Source organism: Glandiceps talaboti, chromosome 13 (genome assembly GCF_964340395.1).
Source record: "Glandiceps talaboti chromosome 13, keGlaTala1.1, whole genome shotgun sequence".
NCBI lineage: Eukaryota > Metazoa > Hemichordata > Enteropneusta > Spengelidae > Glandiceps > Glandiceps talaboti.
In genome coordinates, this window is record NC_135561.1 from 9970169 (window position 1) to 9993731 (window position 23563).

At 35.8% G+C, this 23563-nt stretch overlaps 3 protein-coding genes across 3 annotated transcripts in view; all 3 read right to left on the reverse strand.

The window, feature by feature from the left end:
* Nucleotides 1-204: 204 nt before the first annotated feature.
* Nucleotides 205-6203, reverse strand: LOC144445114 (uncharacterized). Its single transcript, XM_078134667.1, has 5 exons — nucleotides 6090-6203; nucleotides 4054-4308; nucleotides 2718-2809; nucleotides 1646-1976; nucleotides 205-971 (listed from the first exon to the last, which is right to left on the reverse strand). The coding sequence occupies exons 1-5, from the start codon at nucleotides 6148-6150 to the stop codon at nucleotides 688-690; spliced, it is 1023 nt and encodes a 340-aa protein (XP_077990793.1). The 5' UTR covers nucleotides 6151-6203; the 3' UTR covers nucleotides 205-687.
* Nucleotides 6204-9144: 2941 nt separating this feature from the next.
* Nucleotides 9145-14959, reverse strand: LOC144444772 (uncharacterized). The gene is made up of 5 exons (XM_078134306.1): nucleotides 14694-14959; nucleotides 13453-13707; nucleotides 13173-13264; nucleotides 10423-10759; nucleotides 9145-10094 (listed from the first exon to the last, which is right to left on the reverse strand). The coding sequence occupies exons 1-5, from the start codon at nucleotides 14803-14805 to the stop codon at nucleotides 9811-9813; spliced, it is 1080 nt and encodes a 359-aa protein (XP_077990432.1). The 5' UTR covers nucleotides 14806-14959; the 3' UTR covers nucleotides 9145-9810.
* A 3120-nt stretch (nucleotides 14960-18079) lies between these two features.
* LOC144444760 (uncharacterized) overlaps nucleotides 18080-23563 on the reverse strand; it is a 6167-nt gene continuing 683 nt past the window's right edge. Inside the window, exons 2-7 of the mRNA XM_078134290.1 lie at nucleotides 23418-23495; nucleotides 22099-22167; nucleotides 20737-20985; nucleotides 20493-20584; nucleotides 19852-20194; nucleotides 18080-19131 (exon numbers count right to left, since the gene is read on the reverse strand). Coding sequence (XP_077990416.1) covers nucleotides 18860-19131; nucleotides 19852-20194; nucleotides 20493-20584; nucleotides 20737-20985; nucleotides 22099-22167; nucleotides 23418-23495 — 1103 coding nt within the window. The 3' untranslated portion in view covers nucleotides 18080-18859. The remainder of the gene's footprint in view (nucleotides 19132-19851; nucleotides 20195-20492; nucleotides 20585-20736; nucleotides 20986-22098; nucleotides 22168-23417; nucleotides 23496-23563) is intronic.

Consider the following 23563-nt stretch of genomic DNA (forward strand, 5'->3'; position numbering starts at 1 on the left):
TTAAATCCACGGAAATGAAAATTGAAGATTAACTAAAATTATAAATGTTTTATTATTCGTGATATAAAATCTATCACTGCTACATAAATCATTGACGCATTTTCTTCTCCAAGTTATTTAGAAAAAAAGAAAGTATATGGAATATTTAGAAAGTGAAAACATTTGATTAGCCAGCGTTATCGCAGTAATGTCTAACCAAACTGGAAATTGTTTACTCAGTTGATAAAAAAATAGTACAACATGAAAACCAATCAAACATGAAAACAAAAAAATAATTACGTGGTGGTGCACCTAACTTCTTACATAAAGGTCTCGAGGGTTTGCTATTACTGAATTCAAATAAAAAATTATATCCCTTCATAATTGAATATCACCAAGATAAATAAGAGATTGTCATGCAATATGTAAAAATATCATGCTATACCTCATAATGGCTACCAAACACAGATCTAATTATATCATGTGGAAAAATATTGGCGTGAAGATTGTATTGAAAAAGTCTTGTTTATCACTTGAGTGATTTAAAAACGTATGAACTTTCTTTTGGTAAAATTTGAATGTTTTTGAGCATAAAGGTCACTTGCGTTAGATATCTTTTGAAAAAGCGATTTACATTCCTTTAATATACACATTAAATGTGATAAAATATATAATCTCATGTATAAATGTTTTTAAAAAAACAGGTCGTTACGCTAGTGTGCACCAACTGTCACTGCTTTCTAATTCACGTTTGTAGACTTTAGCAGATGATAAAATTCCCAACAACATTTCTCGTATGTATTGTTCTCTTTGAGGATCTTCTATGTTAAATTGGTGCATGTCGTTCGCTATACAAAAAGTAACGCAAGCATCTAGGCCAACTGTTCGAGCAAAATCGTCCTTTCTGCGATCCATGCCATCTGCATCCAATTGATGTTGTGCAATTAATTCATCTGCATGTGTCATGATTAGGAAAATTGGGACACTACGACCTGTTGAAAGAGGGATAAGGTAGATGATTAGAATTTTATATTCAATAAAGTAGAACTAAAGGTGAAGGCTTTGAATTACAAAGAAATAGAGAGATGACACTGATGTTATTATAGCCGCAATTGCACAAACATACATACGTACGTACATGTACGTACGTCCATACATACATACATACATACATACATACATACATACATACATACATGATACATACATACATGCATACATACATACGTACATACATACATACATACATACATACATACATACATGCATAATTGCTTTTAGCAAAACAAATAGTTCTCGTTTTTGTTATGTCATCAGAGGTGGTTTTCCCATAAATTCTTGTGGGAAGTGACAAATTCCAGATTTGTTTGAAATGGCACATATATTTGTATTACCTCGACGTTCTAGTGTACTGAGAAGGTGTTTGGTAAGGTCCGCTCTTGTGACAACATCACCGCTGTCAAGTAGTTTGTCTACTTTTTACAATTACTTATTTTTGAAATCTTTAAGATGCTTTGATGAAACAGGTTACAGTAGTTGGTATTACTAAAATCTGGAAAGAATGCACGACTGGCTTGGCAACCTAGTGACCTTACATTGATGTGGGTGTTCATTGGATATAAAACAAAAAGAAAGACCTTAAGGTATATCCAGTTCGACAACTTACCCTCTGGTCTCACGACTGTATTAAGGATGACACTATGCATGACGTCTACATTTGCGGTTGCATTTTGTACACAGACGACTGCATGGATTCTTTCATCACGTTTAGTACGTCTAATACCTCTGCCAATACGCTTACCAGCAGGCTGGCGACCATTCAGAATATCCTCAAGTATTCTCGCCAATTGTAGTGGTCCTGCAGTTAATGATTGTCCAGGTACGTCCCATAGAGTGAAGGACAAATCACGCTCATCAATGCGATATCTTGTATATACCCTTGTTCCTGGTGCACCTCCTCGAAATGTCGTAGCTATTGCTCCCAGGTATCCTAATGACTGTAATTACAAAAGAAGAGCCACGTTGCCTTTTATTAGTGTGACACTTATGAGAGGAATGATGCGTTCCATGTACTGGTTATCTTCTAACATTTTGGTCGCATAAATAACACCATAGCACTCTGGCATCACGGACATCACCAAACTCTTCCCACAACAATATTGTATATGTATTTCGTGAAATAGGTAATACTATAGATAATTTAAGGTAGTCGTTGTATTTTCCCCTTTGTAAATTGGCTTTAAAGTTAATTCAGTTGATATTTAGCAAAATGTAAAAACTACACTTTTTCCCATATCACATCATTCTGTGGACTTGTCAAATAGTTTTTGGTTGGTCACATGACTCGGTATTAGAATCATAAGACAAAAGTGGAGTCCCACCTGTGTGACAGTTGAAAGCGACCGCGCCCAGGTTGAAATCAGGATTCTGATAGAGTTTCCTATGCACCACGTTTAAAATAACGTTTTCTAGTAAGCTGGCATTATCATACCCCTTATCATGTGACCTAGGCGCACAGTTGAAAGTGTGCCACTTGAACACTGGTACTATGTTTACAAACTGATTAAAAATCATAAATGGAACAAATTGTTATTTTACTACCACATTTAGAGTTTTCATCTCCTCATCAACGTACCACTGAGATGCACTGAACAGGATTTCCATCGAGTCAAAATTGATCAAAGTTAAAAGTGTTGATTTTGTTGACGATCAGAAATTATGTGAAGGACATTTCTTACCTTTGCAATCGAATTGATGGCAGAGGACTTGCCATGTCCAGGAGGTCCAAAAAAGGCAATGTTCTGATTGCAGCTAATTTCCACAAGGTCGCCTAATATATCAATATACAGACATTTATATATAAGTTCGCTTAGAAATATATAAGGCTAAATTTACGGAAGGGGGGGGGGGGTGAGGAGAAAAAATATTTTTTCAAAACAATTTTCGCAGCCCCTACCTTTGCGCTCTCATAATATTGCATGCCCCCCCCCCAAAAAAAAACAACAACAAAAAACCCAACAACAAACAAACAAACAACAAAACCACCCAACAATAACAAACAAACAAACAAATAAACAAAAAAAAAACACCAAATAAAACCAATAAAAAACAATAAAAAACCAATTGAACCCAAGAACTTCCGTAGCCCCTCCTCCTGGCTACACATATTTTAATGTGTTAGTATACAATACCCACCGTCTACTTCAGAGATGCACATCATGGCACACTACGTTAAACTAACAACTTCAGCGTTCATACAGAACAATGAGAGATTTCATTACAACTATATGTCGGCTTTGCGATAAAAGTCTCACGTTGGACTGTACTTGGAGACACAAGGGTTTTACCTTTCAATGTTGATACTGGGCAGAAAGAGCATCCCCTATCAGAATTGTCTTGCCCCCCTTGAATCCTCAGTTTTTTCATGCCCCCTCAAATTTCTCCCCAGGCCCCTCTGTCGTAAACTCTTACCCCAGCCTAAACACTGGTTATTGTATCCAATTCTAGCCCCATTTTTCAGAATAATAAAATTGTGCAAAGTTGAATTAATTTTGTCGATTACTGTCAATCACATAATTACAACGAAGTAATTGGTAACACGAAACTTAGCTAAGAAGTTTACCTAAGTGTTCCAAATGTACTAGTCAGATCCACCACATCCCAGCACCGTACTCATGCTTTCATCAGGCCATGTCAGCCAGTTTCTAATTCCTAATAGTCTAACAATCGTGGCTCCGTAAAAAGTATTGGTCAATATATTTACTACGTTGTGTATTGACATTAAAATATGTAATAATGCCAATTCTTATTTTCGATAATGCGGTTGTTCACGGAACATTCTATTGTTATCGGATTCTAAAATACGTCCTTGAAACATCTGAGAAACTGTTTTTTATAAACTCTCGCATTTGTGGTTTAAAACACGAAAACAAACGTATTAAGGTTCCAAATGAGTGTCTTGTCATATAAAAAATAAAAACGATTTGACAACTTAAAAAAGAGGCACACACACACACACACACACACACACACACACTCACTCACACACACACACTTTATTATGAATATACTTACTTAAGTCTGGATCCACACCTCTGACATGATAAACAAAGTTCTGCCTTTGATACATCGATAGTAAGTCGTTGTTTTCAAGCATACGACTAATTGATCCTTTGATTACTGCACGCTCAAAAATCATAATTTCGACATCCTCCTCCAGGTCATTTTCCTCCTTTATTTTTGTCATGAGATCATAAACAGTACTCCCATTATCGAGTTGATATTGTTTAGCAATGACCGTATCGACTTTGTATATATTCAATTGCAGCCCTGGAACAAAAATATATGCATTCAGTAAAAATTGCAAAAATAAAATATTATTACAAAACAGTAGATTTCACAACAACATGTGACAGCTATCCGTCATGTGTGGACCAGAAAATAGTGAATGTGTTTAAATAGTAAGTAGTTGTTTTCAAGCATACGACAAATTGATCCTTTGATTACTGCACGCTCAAAATGTGTTTTAAACACATGGCAAAAAAGTATCTGGATCTGTATCTGTAAATAATTCTCTTATTCTGTATTACCTGTTAGTACAATATAAAGGATTAGACATTAGCCACGCTTAAATGCCATAGCATGTTGACATTCAAATAGAATAGATACAAACTGTGGTTTTTAGTTAAGCAGTATATCATATATTTTTGTACTACTACTATGGCGAATATTCTGTAAAAATTGATATGAACATCATAACTAATGAATGCGTTTTTCTCTTCCTTCTTTGTATTTAAGGGAAACAAACAAAAATGTAAATAAATCAACCCCAACACATACACATTACCTGCAATATCACAAAGTGGTTTAAATGGTTGACTATGAAGATGTGTCAAGATCAAAGGTCAGGACTGAATGGAAACATTACTCCCATCAGACTCCCATCAGAGTGTTAATTTTGAGTTATAAATTTTGATCTTCAATTACAAATCCGGGTGTCATTAATTAATTAAAACGGATTTGAGCAATAAGACAGTGTTTATTTTGTATTCCCCCGAAATCTTAAAAGACACTTCCCACACTTGAATACTACCAATTGAATGCATGTGATATGCTTTGATTGAGATATTTGACCCTGAAGGTTATGTCAGGGTGAAGTTCAAGGTCTCAAAAGAAAGTGTACTCCCGATAACACAGACTGGGTAAACTATTTTACCTTGATCTTGATCATTAACATTGTACAATTACACAGGGTCTTATCATTTCTTGGGTAGTTCATATAATTGTTGATCTTAGGCAGAGCAAGTTTACTCATCTATTTTTTTCAAAATAACTTTCTAATCGTCCCTTGTATACCAGCAATAGGTTTAAATGCGTCGTATTTGCGTCACGTGATTCGAAGCAACCCACGCTTTCTGTATCAGACGATGCTACGTCAAAATGGCGGCGTACATAAAGCTATAAATAGATGCTGAGTTTTTGTCATTTTCTTCCCTTAAATGTCATATTTTTTATATCAAAGTTCGGAAGCATAACTGTAAAACTAATTGCTCGACACAAATACTGAGATGTTTAAAAAACAAAGTCATGCGTGTGTCCTTCTGGGCAGAAGATCAACACGCTCGTGCACATTCCACTGTTTTTCACGTCTGTGTTCCCAACGCGTAACTAAACACAACTTTGTATGTAACGATAATGCTACCGTATACGTAGGCGTTCAAACGTGTATCTAAACCTCTCTCTTCACTACCATCAGTAAACGTCTATGCACGGGGGAGGGGGGTACCACTGGTCAGATCTGGTAGGGGTGTTTTCTCACTATATTTGCACATTTACGTTTTGACATGACAACCGAACAGTGTACACAACATTTTTTTGTGTTTGTTTATCGTATGTGATTTGTCGTTGGTAAACGTCGGGCATAAAGACGTTTAAAACGGAGAAACAAATCAAACTATAAAGTCGTGACACGGCGTTATCGTTGCGGTCGCTGACGTATGTAAATCGTCACAATGGCGGTTCATTTCACTTACGCGAGTTGCCGAGGAGTACAGAAAGGGGAATGGTTATATCACTTTCGATTTAAACAGACAGCTTAAAGCAATACTTACTGTTGGCCTGGGCTGCAACCCTCCTCCCAGGTGCAACTGTACGTCTTGCTGCTGTTGCCATTGGGGCTGGAAGTTCAGTTTCCTGAACAGGGTTACGCGTAGCTATGGGTAATGGTGCTCTCGCCATATTGGTTTTAAGGTGCTGTCCTTTCATAATGAGGAAGGGTGCCTTTTACTTTATGATTCATTAAAATCTGTTTAATCAATAGATTTGATAGCTATTTGATGTCATGTCTCAAGTAATAGTAACATCGTAGAAGATTAAAAAATGGAAATTTGAATTCTGTCGCAAAATTAAAGTCAGACACTAATGTTTTAAAAATGAATGAATATAAATAATATAATAGAAACATCGTTTGTGGCAGTATTTTTGCATTTATACAGTAATCTGGTTTTCACTGTCGCCGCCCCCTTTCTTTGCTTAACATGACGTCAGATACAAGTAGATTAGCACATTGCAATTTATGGAAATCAGGAGAGCAGTTTACAATTCAGGTTTTTTTTTTGGAGTTACAACCATAATGTTCAAAACCCGTTTTCATTGGATTTGGGGTGGCCCTTAACTTCAACAAACAGAATTGTTTGCCTAGATAGACATTTTTTCTATGAATTGACGTGCACGTGGCTAGGTTTCCGCTAATTTGTAACGAATGTTTGTGTATTTACTAGCCCTATAACACCAGTCATGGCATTGCGTGAACATCAACATGAACACACATTTGTATTTCTAGTGTTTTCTACTTTCCACTGAATCCCTGCGTCATCACGGATACATTTATAATTTTGCACTTTTATGATATTTTTTTATTTGGGCAGTATATGAAAATTAAACGTCCTGTGTGTCTTCTCGGTCGGTAAGCAATGGTGACGTATACTGTGAGTGGTTATGCAGGTAAATTCACGTTTGAGTAATCTACTACCAAAACAATTTATAAGAGTTGTCGATACGTTAACTGAAATAATTGGTTTGTGAGGTACTTCTTTGTGGACGAGTGGTAGTATGACGACATATGTAGTAACAATATTTGTGTGTAGTCCTCAAATTCATTTCGAAGATGCTTGAATAAAGAAATGAAATTTTGTCTGTCATAGTTTTCACTATATAAAGTCTGGGACATATTGTACTTTCACTTTCGTCGTAATGCTATTTGTGATGTTTTGTGTTCTGTACATAATCATATTTGCATATCATTACCCCCCCCCCACTCCCCAAAGTTGTTTTAATTTTCAGTTTCTAATGATACAAAACTATTCTGGGCTGTTGGCAAGTTTTCTCTCGACGCAGTCACCTGAAAAGATCCGTATTCATACAGACTAATGCCTGCCATACCAGCCTATAGGGCAGTAGGCAATCCACCATGTTCAGTATCACCTTTGGCCTCTCTCTATATTGTCATTAATAGTATTCAGTCGTGTGTTTCAGCATAGGCGATAGTGTGACTTAAAATAGTATGTCGTCATCTAAACCCCGAAGTTTGGAATGTTGAGATAGAAGAATATATTGACAACGTAATCGAATACTTAAGTATAGGACGTTACCATGTTAATGTATTTAAATTGTGATCTCTTTATCTCGGTTGCCATATCAGAGTACAGTCCGTCATACCCTTGATTGTGATTTTGCCATAATAAGACAAGAATAACCTGTCTGGTTTGCACTTAATATTAATACTTTACAGTTTCAATAAAAATATGGTTGTTCGTCATCCTAATCTACGCAGCCAATTGACATCATTATAACAAATTGTTTCCCTTAAAATATATGATAGATTGAGTGTATCATGATATAAAATACAGGACAGCTTGTACTTTCACTTTTGTTGTCCTACATATATTGTAGTCAAGATGATTAAACCATGATTTCATGATTAGATAGCTAGTCACGATTTGGGGCCAAATTTGTCTCGTGACCTGAATAGCCTTGTGTTACTATAGTCTGTGCGGTGTAATTGTCATGTACACTTTCCCAGTCTAAGTTCTGTCATTCTTTTTGGTGAAAATAAAATGAGTTATTATTATTATTATTCCTGCCTTGTCAGCCAATTGTAGACTACAGTACAATCAAATGAGTAACCACATCTCTGACCTGTATACTAGTGTTTCCATTGTCTGTGTGTGGTCAGTCACCTGTTTCGGTATAGGTGACAGTATGAGACCAGAAAATGATATGCTGGCATTGGCACTGTGAAGGTTGGAATAATGGCACAGACAAGTAAATTTACAACTTAAAGGAACTAGAGGAGAGTACTTGCCATACCTATGTCACTAAACTGTGACCTCTATGTCTCTGTTGCGATTTCTCGGCATGCGCGGTAGACGACCCCATTGGATGATGATTTACAACATTTGCAGCGTATCAATGTTTGTGAATGTTAGTCATATGATATATGGCAATATGACTAACTTTTACATAAACAGACTAACAAAATATTGCGTAATCCTACATCAGAGGCACCCGGTTATTTTGTATCATGTCAATATCTCAGTTTGAGAGAGAGTGATGAGGATAAGACTTTTTTAGCACATTGAAAACCAGTTTTACTTGAATGTCTACTGCTTATAGACAATTGGTTTAGGAGTTGTGTCTTTCTCTAAGATAATAATGTGACTGGTATTAACAATTTAATGCTTTGCAGCTTCATAACCTTGGAATCTTTATCCAAATTTACACAACCATTTAATATTGGTTTGAATGTGCATATTGCTTGGTACGTATACTGATAGAGGAGGGTGGCATAAGGATGGGGGAGGGGCTTCCAGGAGGTAATTCTGGTAGTCCATTATGAGACATTTGATATTAAGTATTAAGAAAATACAGTCAAATGACGATCACAATGATGGCAAGGGTAACACCAATGAGTAATTGCTGATTGAAAAACGACTAAGCGTCAAGTTTAAAGTAGAAACAATTTTTATTACGATGAAATATATCAAGAACTACTATTCTTTCACTTTTGATTAAAAATCCAATATAAGGCAAATGACAATGGTATATTGAATTACAATAATTACAATAATTTTACAAAGAAAGTATTACTTTCAACGATTTTACTATATGTTTTTTCCTCTTGGTATATATAGATAAAAAGGAATATTTTATTCTCAAACGCTTCTTTCTGTTTACATATCTTGTTAATAAAACACGACTGGCAGAAGATTGAAATCTTACAGTGCCTCAGAAGTAAAAAATCTCAAGAAAAGGCACTACATTTTCTACCTAAAATTAACACAAAATACCATGTGTCACTGACAAGTACAAATGTGAAGAAAATTTTTTTTTTTTAGAATCCAATAAGGGCTCCGAGTAAATGCATATTGTATTAATCTGAAGGACCGTGAACAAGCATTCATGTCACTATAAGTTTGGAGAGGATTGTGAAGTTCTCTGGTTTTAAGAGAAATTGGTACACTAAACAGATTATACCATGACCTTACTATAAAGGAAGACGACAAAATGAAATATTAGTAGTATTATTAGTAATTTGACAGGCCGTCCCACAAGATCTAGCTCTCTGTCTCTTCTTTGTAGTGTTTTGCCGCCGACAATATATCCAGTAACATCACACTTGATTGGACAAAGGATCCTGCTATTTGTTGTGTCAAAAAAAGCGGCTCATGCGTGAAGTACCAAACCAACTTCATTGTAACTGTAAGGCCTTTGATTTTGCAGAGAAATTGGTTCATTAAGCATATTCTGTAATCTTAATTGATAGTAGTATTGTTACATTAATAAGCAGTTGTCGCTTTCTATCTCTTCTTTGTAGTGCTTTGCCGCCGACAATATATCCAGTAACATAGAACGGGTGTATTCATCTCTCTGTGGGTCTTCCCGATGGTAGTCTGTTTCGTAATCGTAATTAGCAATACTGAAAACAACACTGGGATCAACGCCAAGATATGTTGCCAAATCTCGTCTCTTTTGCTCCATAGCCACAGGGGTCATCTGTCGTTCGGCTATTAAGATGTCGCAGAATGTCATCACCATGTATACGGGAACACCTCGGCCTGTAGAGGTACAATATGTGCATACAATGAAAACCATTAATCAAAGAATACCAAAATTCCTCGTTCGTTTTTTTAAAAAATGTTTATACATGACTTGAAAGACATTGGGAAGTCAGCCTTTTTTCCTACCGATATATATTTTAGAATAAATCCGAAAACATCATCCGGCTTAGCTGAACTGAAGTCAAGCAACAGAAGACCAATAGGACAGGTCCTATACTGCAATTGAATCTCAAACTTACCACAACGTAAATGAAAACTATTTTATCATGTCGCATGCCATAAACTATTAAAAAAAAAAATAAGTCATACATATATAGAAACCCACCTAATTCTCTGGCGGTATTTAGGATGGTGAAATGCATACCATGCAGAGTGTCGACTGTGCCGTTTTGTACACACACGACTGCATGTATACATTCAGTGCGCCTAGAAAACCACCTTATACCAGTATTAATTTGATTGTTAGGAGGTTGATATCCGGACAGAATATTCTTCAATATTTTCTGTAGTCCATTCTGCCCAATATTACTGATGGCTTGACCAGGTACATCCCATAGTGTAAAAGACAAGCCTTGCTGGTTGAAATGATGTGGAGTATATACCATTGTTCCAGTAACAGCCCCTCTAAACGTCATGGTGATTGCTGACCGACATCCAAGGGACTGAAATTTAAAATTAACCAGAGTTGATCTTAATGCATTTCATAACGTAAGTTACATATAATATATATATATATATATATATATATATATATATATATATATATATATATATATATATATATATATATATATATATATATATATATATACCATTGTCATACAATTTTTTCTAGTACAATGACCGACTATAAAGACAAAAAGACGTGCTCTATTACAATGGAGGGTTCCAAAGCAAAATGTTGGGTTCCCATTCGAAATGTGGTTTTCGCAATCAAAGAGTGGAGTGCTCCCATCAACGAGAAAACGTGCTCTCGTCAAGAGTGGCTCCCATAAAAAACTCGTACTCTCACCAAAGAGTGGCTGCCATCAGCAGGGAGACATACTCTCACCGCAGATGCGGCAGGTGGTCGTATTAAACATAACAGGAGAGGAAACTACCAATTTCGATGTACTTTCTTGACCAAACTCGCAGAAGGGATGTACAATATTAATATGTATTTGCATATAAAGTCAAAGGTCACCGTAAACTGGAAGTAAATTCGTACACAGGTTTGATAAGGGTACAAGGCCTCATCTGAAGACAAGGAAGGATAGGTACAAGCCAGGTTAGGGCATTTCGAGATACGTTGAACTCTCCTAGATCAGGTTATGTCAGATCTCTGAAATTTGGCCAGTAATTGGTTTAAGACAGCTATATACTTTATCACCATTCGATCGCAACCACTCTTTGGTGAGACCATCTCTCAAGTTTTTTGATAGGGAGCCCCGGGGCCCACTTTGATAAGAGCACGTCTATGTTTTGATCGGGAACCTCAGCTTGGTGAGAGCACGTCTGTTTTTATAGGGAGTCACTCTTTAGGGTAAGAGTGCGTCTCTTTTTTTGATGGGAGCATGTCTCTGTTTCATTTTGAACGCCACCTCTTCATTGGGAACCTACAATTTTTTATAGTGGACCCCTCATGATCATTTTGAGAGAGCATGCCTTTTTGTCTAAGTCTGCCAACGTACTTTAGGGTTTAAACCCCACTTAGAATGCTATATTTCAATGACAAAACATTGATGATAAAAATGTATGATATATCAAACATACACAAATGAAAATGTAATTGAGGACGATTATTTTGGTGAAATATTGGTAAATAGTCTTATTATAACTGAAAATATTGATTTTACCTCCCGTATTAAAGGGTACGGGAGGTATTAAAAGGGGTATGTCTGTCTGTCTGTCTGTCTGTCTGTCTGTGTCATCATTTTCAAAAAATCGGCTGGCTCAATTGTAATGAAATTTGGGATATATAATCTTTAGGGTAATAGCTAGACCTGATTAGGTTTTGAGCGAGATCTGTAATGTTTAATTAGAGAAATTTGCATATTAATGAAATCAACTAATTATGCAATATCTTAAGACTGCATACTTCAATTTCAATATAATTTAGTATATTCGTTAAACATAACAACATACATTTGTCCGATAAAATTCGTTTATGTATCTTACAGCGTTAATGAATAATTTGCATAATTGATTATTTTTGGTATTAGGCTATATCTTAAGAATACATACTTCAAATTCAACATAATTTAGTACATACGTTAACCATAAGAAAACACATATGTCCTATCAAGTTTGTTGATGCACCGTACACTGTTAATGAATAATTTGCATTATTAATGATTTTCGGTAATTAGGCTATATCTTAAGAATACATACTTCAATTCCAATATAATTCAGTACACACGTTAACCATAACAATCGCATATGTCCTGTAAAAGCGTGTTGGTGTACCTTTCAGTGTTAATGAATAATTTGCATAATTAATGATTCTTGGTAATTAGGCTATATCTTACAACTGCAGGCTTCAATTTCAATACAATTCAGTACATACATTAACCATAACAAATTGTGTATGTCCTATAAAGTTAGTTGATGTACCTTACAGTGTTAATGAATAATTTGCATAATTAATGATTTTCGGTAATTAGGCTATATCTTAAGCAGTATCATACACTCTTACATACATTAACCTAAGAAAGCACGCTTGTCCAAAAAACAAAGCCTGTTACCATAGTTTTTTTTAGTTTAATGAGTTATTTGCATAATTAGTGATTCCCTTACGGGAGGCATTCAGTTTAAATCTGGTAAAAACTGTAATTCTACTGTAATCCCTTTTAAAGTTTGGATCATTTATTCATTTGACCTACAGATATTATAAGTACGTAATACATGGCATACGTCAGCATTTTAGCCCACAATACCCGAATTCATTTATAAGTATATTCAGTCAACCTCTTTATTATAGCATTCCATGTTCATTATTTTATTCTCCTGGTTTCCACAGACTTCAACGGTTGTACAGTAGGTTTGAATTTTAAAAACTATATCTGAGATGGATAGTACTTAAAATTCTCCTCTCACCTTTGCTATTGTATTGATGAGAGAGGATTTTCCATGTCCAGGTAGTCCTATGAACACAATGTTCTGGTTACAGCTACAATTCACGAGGGCTCCTAAACGCATAAAAAGGGTAGTTACTTTTAATTCATTTAAAACAAATTTCTTTCTTTCTATTAGAAAGTCTTCCGTCATAAAAATATATAAAGTCACACGCCATAATAGATGTAAATCCATAATCCATGGTATGAATATAACTATAAGTATATGTAAATTATTAAACAAAATTAAACACCATACTTACTAAGATCTGTCGCTACACCTCTGACGTGGTAGACAAACTGTTTCCTATCATACTTCGAAAGTAGGTCTGTGTTGTTTAGCAGACGACTGACGTTTCCTGGAATCGCATTACGTTGAAAAATTAATACTTCGGCTTTGCTCGGTAGCTGCTCGGTGACCCTTATTTTGGCTTTGAGGTTAGAAACGGTACTGCCACCATCGAGTTCATATAGTTCAGGACTCTGAGTATCGACTTTGTATACATCTACCTGTAATGCTGTAATGAATAAGTTAATGCTATTTAATGTATTGTAAAACGTCTGCGGGTCACGTGATATTTGCTACAGTATGCAAATAACTTTGTCCAGTTCGGCAAGACTACAACAGTCGATTTGCTAAATTGCCCAACTTTTCAATTTGCTTATTTGTAGTTTTCCAGCCAAGCGCATCAAGGTGTGAATAGTGTTTCGTTCAGCCGTAGATTGAACTTTCGCAAGGATAACAAAGTCCAAAGCATTACCAAATACAAACCTATTTAATATCTAAAAATGTATTCGGAAAAATCGTGAATTTCTACAATATATGGTAATGGTCCTTTTAGATGAACAAGTGGTCGCAAAAATGTAGACATAATTATCGGAACATAGCGTAGGGTGTACAATGGGTATACATGCACAGCTGAAACGCTCTGGGAGGGTGTGATATGTGCCCAAGACATATCTGTGAAGTTTGGGTCTATAAAGGGAAATGATTAATACTATGCATACGACAGCTATGGTAACAACAACAACAAGTGAAAGGGGAAAGAGTAAATAAGGGAATAACGTGAAATATTTCGAGTTCATACAAAGACAACATAGTCTTACAGTTCACACGGTATCAAGTAGGGACATGTCGATTATTTTAAATTTTCGACTGACAATAACAGAGACACCACACATCACCTCACATGGTAGGACCATTTATATAATCACATTCAAAAGTGATAAACATATTCTTTTACAGTGCAGTAGAAGCAGACTAGTGTGAAAGTGATGTCACATAAACTTGATATTTACTGTCCGACGACTGCTAAACAACATGAATTTCTGCGCCTACACCCCTGCCAACTGTAAGTGGTACCGCTGCTATTGTACATTGTGCAGATGACCGTGTGTTTGTGAGCGTGTAAAACATACCATACCCCCATGAGAAAACCACACAAGTAACCCAGATTGCACTATAAGTAGTACTAGCAATAACATTATTAATATGTGTACTCACTGTTGGTCATTGCTACACCAGCATTTATTGGTGCTTGCACTGGTGGTCCTTGCCATACCTGAATACCGAATGGCACCTTGTCCTCGTCCTCAGGTGCTGATGCCCACGCCATCTTTATTTTCTGGTTGGATAGTTCCCATCAACCATTGGGGCAGATAGAATGTCATTATTACTGTATTACACACACTTCAGCGTTCAGTTTATATATGCTCACTATTTGATGTACACATTTATATACCTTCCTTGACCTTCCGTCGACGTCACCGTTGACAATATACTGGAGCGGAAAACTAAGTACAAATAAACTGAATATTGTAAATTCTTTCCTTCTAGAGTACGCTAGTTTAAAGTGACAAATCATTAGTGTAAGTGGTGCTGTTGGTGTTTTCTCAAGTATGACTGATGGGAGACAGTTGTCATTTGTTTCCGCTCAGTGAGAAATTATTAGTTGGGGATATCATAAATATAGTCGTCTGGACACTGTGTTTTATTTATCACCCACATCATACATCTCACAATCTCTGGGGTTAATGGCGTTTCACAATATAGGCATTTAGGTGGTTTTTAACATCGAAATTAGGCTTGGTAAAAACTGTCTCAAAGAGAATCAAACTTCCCATGCTATAATACTCCGCAGTTTATATTGCAGTTTTCTTATAGCATGTTCACGGAACAACAACATGTTTGTCACTGTCTGTACGGAGTGTGAACCGTATGACCTGAAGCAATTTTCATGGCGATAAACTATTTTTGACCTCTACATCTGGTAACATAGAGTTGTCAATAGAATTGATTACTTCACAGTGCGTCTATTTGTGTATACATAATTATACAAATTGTATAAATGTGTTTAGACTATTTCGACCTGGTGCTTGAAAGAAAACAACAACGTGTACTGTAAGTGCTTATATTGGTCAACTCACGTCAGTGTGACCTACTACCAACACAAATAATGTAGTATAATGTAGTCGTCTATAGAGCTGCTTTGTTTCAAACAATGGCCACAAACTGAACAAACTTCAGCACCGGTTTGCAATGTGAAGTAACCCTGAATTGGGGACATTTTTTATAAAGTTCAATATTATCAGTTTTGTCGACAAAACACTGATAAATAGTAGAAATATTACAGTTTCTACGACTGCATCAGTGAAACCCGACCAAAATAAAGAAGTGGCGTGCATTACTGTCAAGTCACTTTACACGCTACACATGTGTATGTGTACAAACAATATGGCAGCTAGCAAAGCAGCTACTGGTTATCACTGTGGCAGTGCAATAACTGGTGGGTGAGGTTTCTGTTGGTGGATGAGTATGACGATATGGTATGGCGATATATGTAGTAACTATATTTGTCTGTAGCCCCGACTTTCATTAAGAATTTTGGACTCATTTCGACCAAGTGCTTGAAAGAAAGGAATTTATGTCTATCGTATTTTTTGCTATATAAAATCTAGGGCATATTATACTTTCACTTTCGTCTGAGCGTTATTGGTTATGTCTGTCTTAACTACATAAATACTTTGCATATCGTTACTCTCCCAATCGTTTTAATTTTAGGGTTTTAATGATAGAAAATCACCTTTGGCTGTTGGTTAGCTTTCTCACATTGCTGTCAACTAAACAAGCCATGTTGTTTGTGTACAGTTTAATGTCTCCCATGTCAGCCTAAGGCAGTAGACTACGCCAAGATCAGTGTACGCCTCTGACCTCTCTACACGTTGTCATTCACAGTATTCAGTAGTTCGTTCATCTATAGGTGACAGTTTGAGGCTGAAATAGTATGACGTCATTGAAACTCAAAAATTTGGAATGTTAGGATAGACAGATATATTGACAGCGTAAATGAACGCTTAAGTACAGGATGTTACCATACTAACCTGTGACTTCTTTATCTAGGTTGGCATTTTAGTGTAGACGGCCATCGATCCCTACGATGGTGAGCTGTTTACTTAGTAGTACAAACATGACCAGTCTGATTTGTATTCAAAATCATATCTTTTACAGTGTCATAAAAAATATTTTGCTCATCATCCAAGTCTACTCTGCTATTTTGATAATGTTTATGATAACTATTTTCCATAAAACATATGATAGAAAAGTGTGTCTTTGTATTTATCATATTTGTCATGATACAAAATCCAGGACAGGTTTTATTGTCACTTTCGTTGTCCTTCATTTTTTGCATATAATTATTGTAGTCAAGGTGATTTAATGTTTCACCTTTTCATGATAACATGGCTAATCAGGATTGTTGGCACATTTTAAAATACCAATGTGTTACAATTGTCTAATGCCTGGCTTGTCATCCAATTGTGGACCATAGGACAACTACGTGTATATGGGTTATTGCATACAAATATACTATCGTTGCCATTCACGGTGAAAGTTACCTTTTTTGTACAGCCGACAGTTTTAGACATAAAATAATATGTTATCATTGGGACTGTGAAGGTATATTTATGTATTTAATACATGTCGTTGTACATTAACGCCGTCAGGGTCGAACATGGAAGAAAATTTAGAGGTCACTAAAAAGAGTGTTTAGGAGGAATTTCCATTTCCATAACAATATATGAATACATTAAGTTGTTATGAACATTTGATCAAAATATACATGTAGTAGGTGCAAATAATAACTGTGATTCTTATGTTTTGTAATCATGGTAATTTCAGTGATTAATTTGGTTTAATTGGTATACAGGTTGGCCGAAGCAATTACGGACGTTTTGTAATGTTATGTTTTTGTGATATTCTACACTAAACTAATAACAAACAATGCGTCTGCTAATTGGCAGGACATTTATTTTCTCACTGAATCCGGATTTACCTGATTCCGGACAGTACCATATTAACCCTACCATCCAAACACCCTCCAAATCACCTACCAACCTAGCTACCCGCCCATACATCAATCAATCAATCAATCAATCAATCAATCAATCAATCAATCAATCAATCAATCAATCAATCAATCAATCAATCAATCAATCAATCCATCCATCCATCCATCCATCCACCCACCTACAAACCAACCGAAACATCAATCAATCAATCAATCAATCAATCAATCAATCAATTTAATCAATCAATCAGTCAGTCAGTCAGTCAGTCAGTAAGTCAATCAACCATTCAATCAACCAACCAACCAACCAACCAACCACACAGACAGACACAGCCATCCGATATCCATCCATCCATGTCAATCGTCCTATTGATAAATTGAGCAAAGGCAACAAGTAGGCAATTCATTATCAATAAACGCAAACACTTACCTATCGTTCATTCAGTCCTTCGAACAATTAGTCGATTTATTTATCAATCAAAACAATAACGTAAATTTTCATTCAATCTGTTCACTGAATTAAATAAAAAATAAATTCGAAATGCAAATATATCTTATGAGTCTATATCCCTATGTACTTTATTTACAGAAAACAAAGTCAAATGAAATGAATACAACGTATAAGTTGACTAACGATGTAACAAATAAAGTACATACAGTGATTGTATTAATTTGAATAACACCCTAACAGAAAATACCTTAATTATGTTGTTTTTTCTCGCAAAGATAGGAGTTGAATCAGGAAAGAAAACACTTGACCATTGGTAAATTAAAACTCATAGAAATAGCACAGAAATGCAAAGAAGCCCGAGTACATCACGTGCATTTGGCACAGCCAATGGGAGGACATTACAGACATTTATGCTATTAAAGGCCTAACAAAAAAATTATGTGGTTTCGATTACGCTCAATTTTAGAATATTTTTAATTTTTAAATATATTTTTTCATGTGTGTCTAGTTAAGGTAGTAATGTTTTCCGTTATTTTCCATATGGTCTCTGTGTTATTGGTTTCTTCTCATCAGACGTACAACAGTTTTATATTGTCTTTTCTAAGATGTCAGTTTCCGCATCCTCTATTTTACCGCGTGACAGCACAATTTTTTTTCTTGAATGCATAAAAACAATTTAGGGTCTGCAGGTGGGCCGTGTAACCGGAACCAAACAATTTCTTTACGTCTAACGAAAGTGGCCACGATTTGTTTTTACTCTTTCATCAAAACACAATATATCAATCCAAACTGACTTCATGAAATAGTTACTGTACGTCTGAAGTTAAGAATATCGAACACTTTGCCTTTGCTATGTTTTCCATCAGCTGTCCCTTACATTACGTGACAGGCTGCTGAAGTACCAACCTGCTCTTTATACGTTTTTGACATAAGCAATATTTGTGCTACTATACTACGAACGTGGTGTTCTCTTTGTGGGTCTTCGGGGTACCCACCGTCGTTGATATCATTGTTTGCTAGCTGGAAGATAACGCTTGGGTCAAGACCAACTTTATCACGAATGTCTTCTCTTTTCTGTTTGACCGCATCCTCTGTCATTTTGTCTATGTGTGTAATTATGACAAATACTGGAATATCTCTAGCACCTGAAAGTTTTAAGAATATGTACACTACTTTTACAATGCTGACTTCCACACAACGCACGCACCATACAGAGACACTGACATACACACATACAGAGAGACATACATACATACATACATACATACATACTGACAGACAGACACACCAACACAACAGACATAAATACACACACCAACACACAGAACAAGACAGACAGACAGACATCCTTCCTACATACATACATACATACATACATACATACATACATACATACATACATACATGTACATACATACGTACGTACGTACGTACGTACATACATACATACATACATACATACATACATACATGCATACATACATACATACAGAGACACAGACACACCGACAGAGAGACAGACAGACAAACAGACAGGCAGGCAGACACACACACACGTCTCGCTTTTTACCTCCCCATATATTGGATTGTCACAGTGCATAATCAAGCTGCGTAGCGACAGACACATGCACAAAGTGAATATTACGCAGTGACTACTTCTTGCTTGTTATTCCCAATTCACCTCCAATATACATACACATTTTAACATTCAATTTATTTGTTTATTTGTTGGGGGCGGTTTGTAAATTCAAGGTAAATCGGAAGCCATAGTAAAGATGTTTTGAATTGATTAGAAATCCAAAAAATTGATTTCTCATCCGTACGACCATTTGGGTGATATTATGTTGATTTATAGTTTCACTCACTTGTTTCCTTGGCAGCAGCAATAAGAGATGCATGCATTTTATCAGTGTCAGCCATTCCATTCTGAATACAAACAAGTGCATGTATTTTTTCATGTTCCCGGCTAAACCATCGTGTTCCCTTTCCAAGATCGGCGTGTGGAGGTTGTTTACCAGACAACACATATCTCATCTGTGTCTCAAACTCGTTAGTGGGTATTTCTGTGAGCGTTGCTCCAGGAACATCAAATATGGTGAACACTGTATTGCCTTCCCCATTCAGCTTTATTTGGTAAGGTGTATATACTTTGGTCCCTCGAACAGTTGACTGGAATGTCTGAGCAATTGTTGATGGATATCCTAAACTCTGAAAACAAGATTTTAACAAAGGAGCCCACATATTACGAAATCTTAGTATGGCAAGTATAACAGTTTACTATTATGATGCTATTATGTCCCAATTCAATGACTTAAAGGCGAGAGTGATCATAGTATGACAAACTGTAGGTTTCATGATAGATGTGTGTGTTATTAAATAGCTTGCCAAATCCTCATTTATATGCTTGGCAGTTTAGAATAAAACCCCGTTCTCTACATTTTGATCCACATTCATGAAAATGATGTTTTTCTCTTATGTAACTACGTATGTATGATAATACATTTACCTTGGCAAATGAGTTTATTGTAGACGATTTTCCATGTGTAGGAGCTCCTACGAATACAACATTTTGCTGGCAAGAATACTTTTCAATACAACCTGTAAAAATAAAGGGTTGAATGAATGAAGGGATACACTGTTTATTTTAAATACCTGATGGATTTGCGTATTCCTGTTTTAATATATTCATTTTCACATCACGAAATTCGACACGTCATTTACCAATTTTAGAAATATAAATTAATACTCACTGAAATCAGGTTTTGTTCCAAGTACATGGTACACGAACTCAGAACATTTCAATGTGCTGATAATGTCTCTGACATCCAATAGTTTGCTCTTGTTACCATTTATTAAGGCCCTAGTATAAACTGCTATTTCACCTTTGACCTCACAAAAACGTCTTATTTCATGGATGAGGTCCTGGATTGTGCTGATAGATGTTATTCGGATCTCCTTCAAGTTCACCTCATGTACTTGGCGAGCATAGACCTTGAGCGCTAATTGTATAAATGTGAACATTACACAACAGTTACAATCAACCGTTTGCTTTTTAAGCTCTTTAAAATAAGTTATGTGTCAAGACATGGTGATTTGCAACTTGTTGTTCTCGTTTCATTTCGTTTCGTTTCCTTTCATTTCCATTCATTTCGTTCAGTTGCGTTTATTTTGTTTAGTTTCGCCACAGCCATTTAGCCAAAAAAAGAATTGTTTGGTTCCGGTTACCCGACCCCACCTAGTTTTTCATGCCTGGTCCTAAACTTCTTTTTACGTATTCGACAAAAAAGATAATGTACAGTCTCGCAAAAAAATAGTGGATGTGGAAATTGACATCAACTTAAAAAGACAAAGTAAAATTATTCTTCCAATCTGTACAGGCTGTATATTTTATGACATGAAACCATATGAAAAACAACGCAAAACACAACTACCTGAATTAGACACTCATATACGAAAAACATATATTTTTTTTAAAAATCTACCTACCCCACCTATTCTGAAATTGAGCGTAATAACCACACATTTTTTTTTGTTAGGCCTAAGTTTACATTTCTTATTAGGCCTAAAAGTAAATTGTTTTGTTCCGGTTACCCAACCCCACCTAGTTTTTCGCTGCCGACCCTACATTTATTTTCACGTATTCGAGAAAAAATAATAAAATCGCAAAAATTGTGAAGTCTCACGAGAAATAGTGGATGAGGAAACTGACATCAACTTAAAGAGACAATATAATATTGTTTTTCCTATCTGTAAAGGCTGTACATCTGATAGGACAAAACAGATAATACAGAGACCATTTTGAAACAATGGAAAACCTGAAATAGACACTCGCACATGAAAGCAAAAATATGATTAAAAAATTAAAAAGTCTACCTATTCTAAAACTGAGCGTAATCGGAACCACACAATTTTTTTTTATTACGCCTTACGTTAAAATTTCGCCTGTAATCCGCACATTTAGGCATGGTGTTGGAGCCCAACTTCGCAACTAAACAGTTTTACAGTTGCCTTTGATAATTCAAGATGGAAAGTGAATATGAAGTCACTGTAGAATACTTCCACTATCAAACTTTACATTCAAATTGTTGAAACTATAACTTCCTTGAACTCACGTATTGGATCTCCCGTCTTAGACAAGCCCTGCGTATTACAAAGGTAATGACCAAAATCACCATATTGACCTTGAAATTAAAGAAAGAACGAGATGTGAAACCTGATTAATAGTGACAAAATAGTTGCATGACAATATTATAGGGTAGCAATATTCCTCATATTCAATCACCCATGACCGAATAACGATATTTAGCATGGCTCACCATGACAGTTTTACAATTCACGTGATTATGTGTACTCCAACAGCTGGCCTGTTAAAATGTAACGTTTCACACTCTGTATATCCTGTCAGACAAACGTTTGTTTCGATACTTCTGAAGCTCTGACAGACAACTCAGTAGAAGTAGTACAGGTTAACCACTTAGATTATTTAGTTCTCACAAAGACATTCAGCTCGAAACTTTGTATTACAATATGTTTATTTATTAGAATATGATATTTATAATTGTCTTATTGAATATACTATTACACACAGTTTATTATCTAGATAGTGACAATGCATTGTTGTCAGATTGACTTCATTAAAGGCCGGGGTTCCAGTCCCACGTTCTCGTATAATTAAGGAAACCCATTCTGTGGTTCGACCTTTTCTATAATTCTGCCAGGAGACTTTTCGTCGACGCCTAAGGTTTCATCTTAATCTGAACAAGGAGGTAACATGAATTCGTTTGGTTGTAGTTTTTCAGTATTTCTGATAAAAAGGGGGACATTTGTTTGTACAGTAAGTGGCCATTTCTTAAACCATTGCGTATTTTATTTTAATTTGTTTTAGGAGTGGTGCAGTGTTTTGTTAAGGGTGGCATGTAGGTAAAATCCTATCCGGGTTACCCAAACATTTTACCGGGTTCTCCACCAAAATTATGGTACGATATATTGGAAGCCATGCCAGCTCTGCCATATTCCCTTATTCTGTTACCGGGGTTCCCCAACCTTAGCAAACCACTGGGATGGACTATTAATTTAATTTGACTACTTCCTCCTTCTCATTTGTGGTTAGAATACGTGAAAAACTTATATTAGCATATACAGGGGTGCTTGACCACCAGTATGTGAATTAAACTTTGACCAAATGTTTTTTCGACATATGATACAATAAAACGTCTAGCGCGTTTTGATAGTTTCCTCACAGACCACTATATAATGGTCTGAGGTTTCCATTAGCTGGCTCACTTGATGTACAAAAATATTGAGTTACGCCGTTTCTTTACAGAGGTCTTTATTGTAAATAGTATACATGACCAGTCACAGTTTGTGGCGTAGTAGTTGTACAATAACGAGACTAAAATATTACTGTTTAAACAAACCAAAAAACACTTACGTTCACAATCTCCCGCCATTGATTGTAAAGGTTCCGGTACGTCCTTTATGTTATCAAGGGTAACATTACTATCATGACCTTGTAATGCAGAATGGAAAATAAAAATAAAATTACACAGGTGGTTGTCGACATGATATTAAGTAACA

Excerpts from the sequence above, each read along its gene's own strand:
- LOC144445114 (XM_078134667.1), bottom strand. The coding sequence starts at position 6,150 with ATGGCAACAGCAGCAAGACGTACAGTTGCACCTGGGAGGAGGGTTGCA. Across the intron at positions 4,309-6,089 it reads GGTTGCAGCCCAGGCCAACA|GGCTGCAATTGAATATATAC; the intron begins GTAAGTATTGCT and ends TTTTTGTTCCAG. Across the intron at positions 2,810-4,053 it reads AGGTGTGGATCCAGACTTAA|GCGACCTTGTGGAAATTAGC; the intron begins GTAAGTATATTC and ends TTGATATATTAG.
- LOC144444772 (XM_078134306.1), bottom strand. The coding sequence starts at position 14,805 with ATGGCGTGGGCATCAGCACCTGAGGACGAGGACAAGGTGCCATTCGGT. Across the intron at positions 13,708-14,693 it reads TGGTGTAGCAATGACCAACA|CATTACAGGTAGATGTATAC; the intron begins GTGAGTACACAT and ends TATTCATTACAG. Across the intron at positions 10,095-10,422 it reads AAATACCGCCAGAGAATTAG|GCCGAGGTGTTCCCGTATAC; the intron begins GTGGGTTTCTAT and ends GTACCTCTACAG.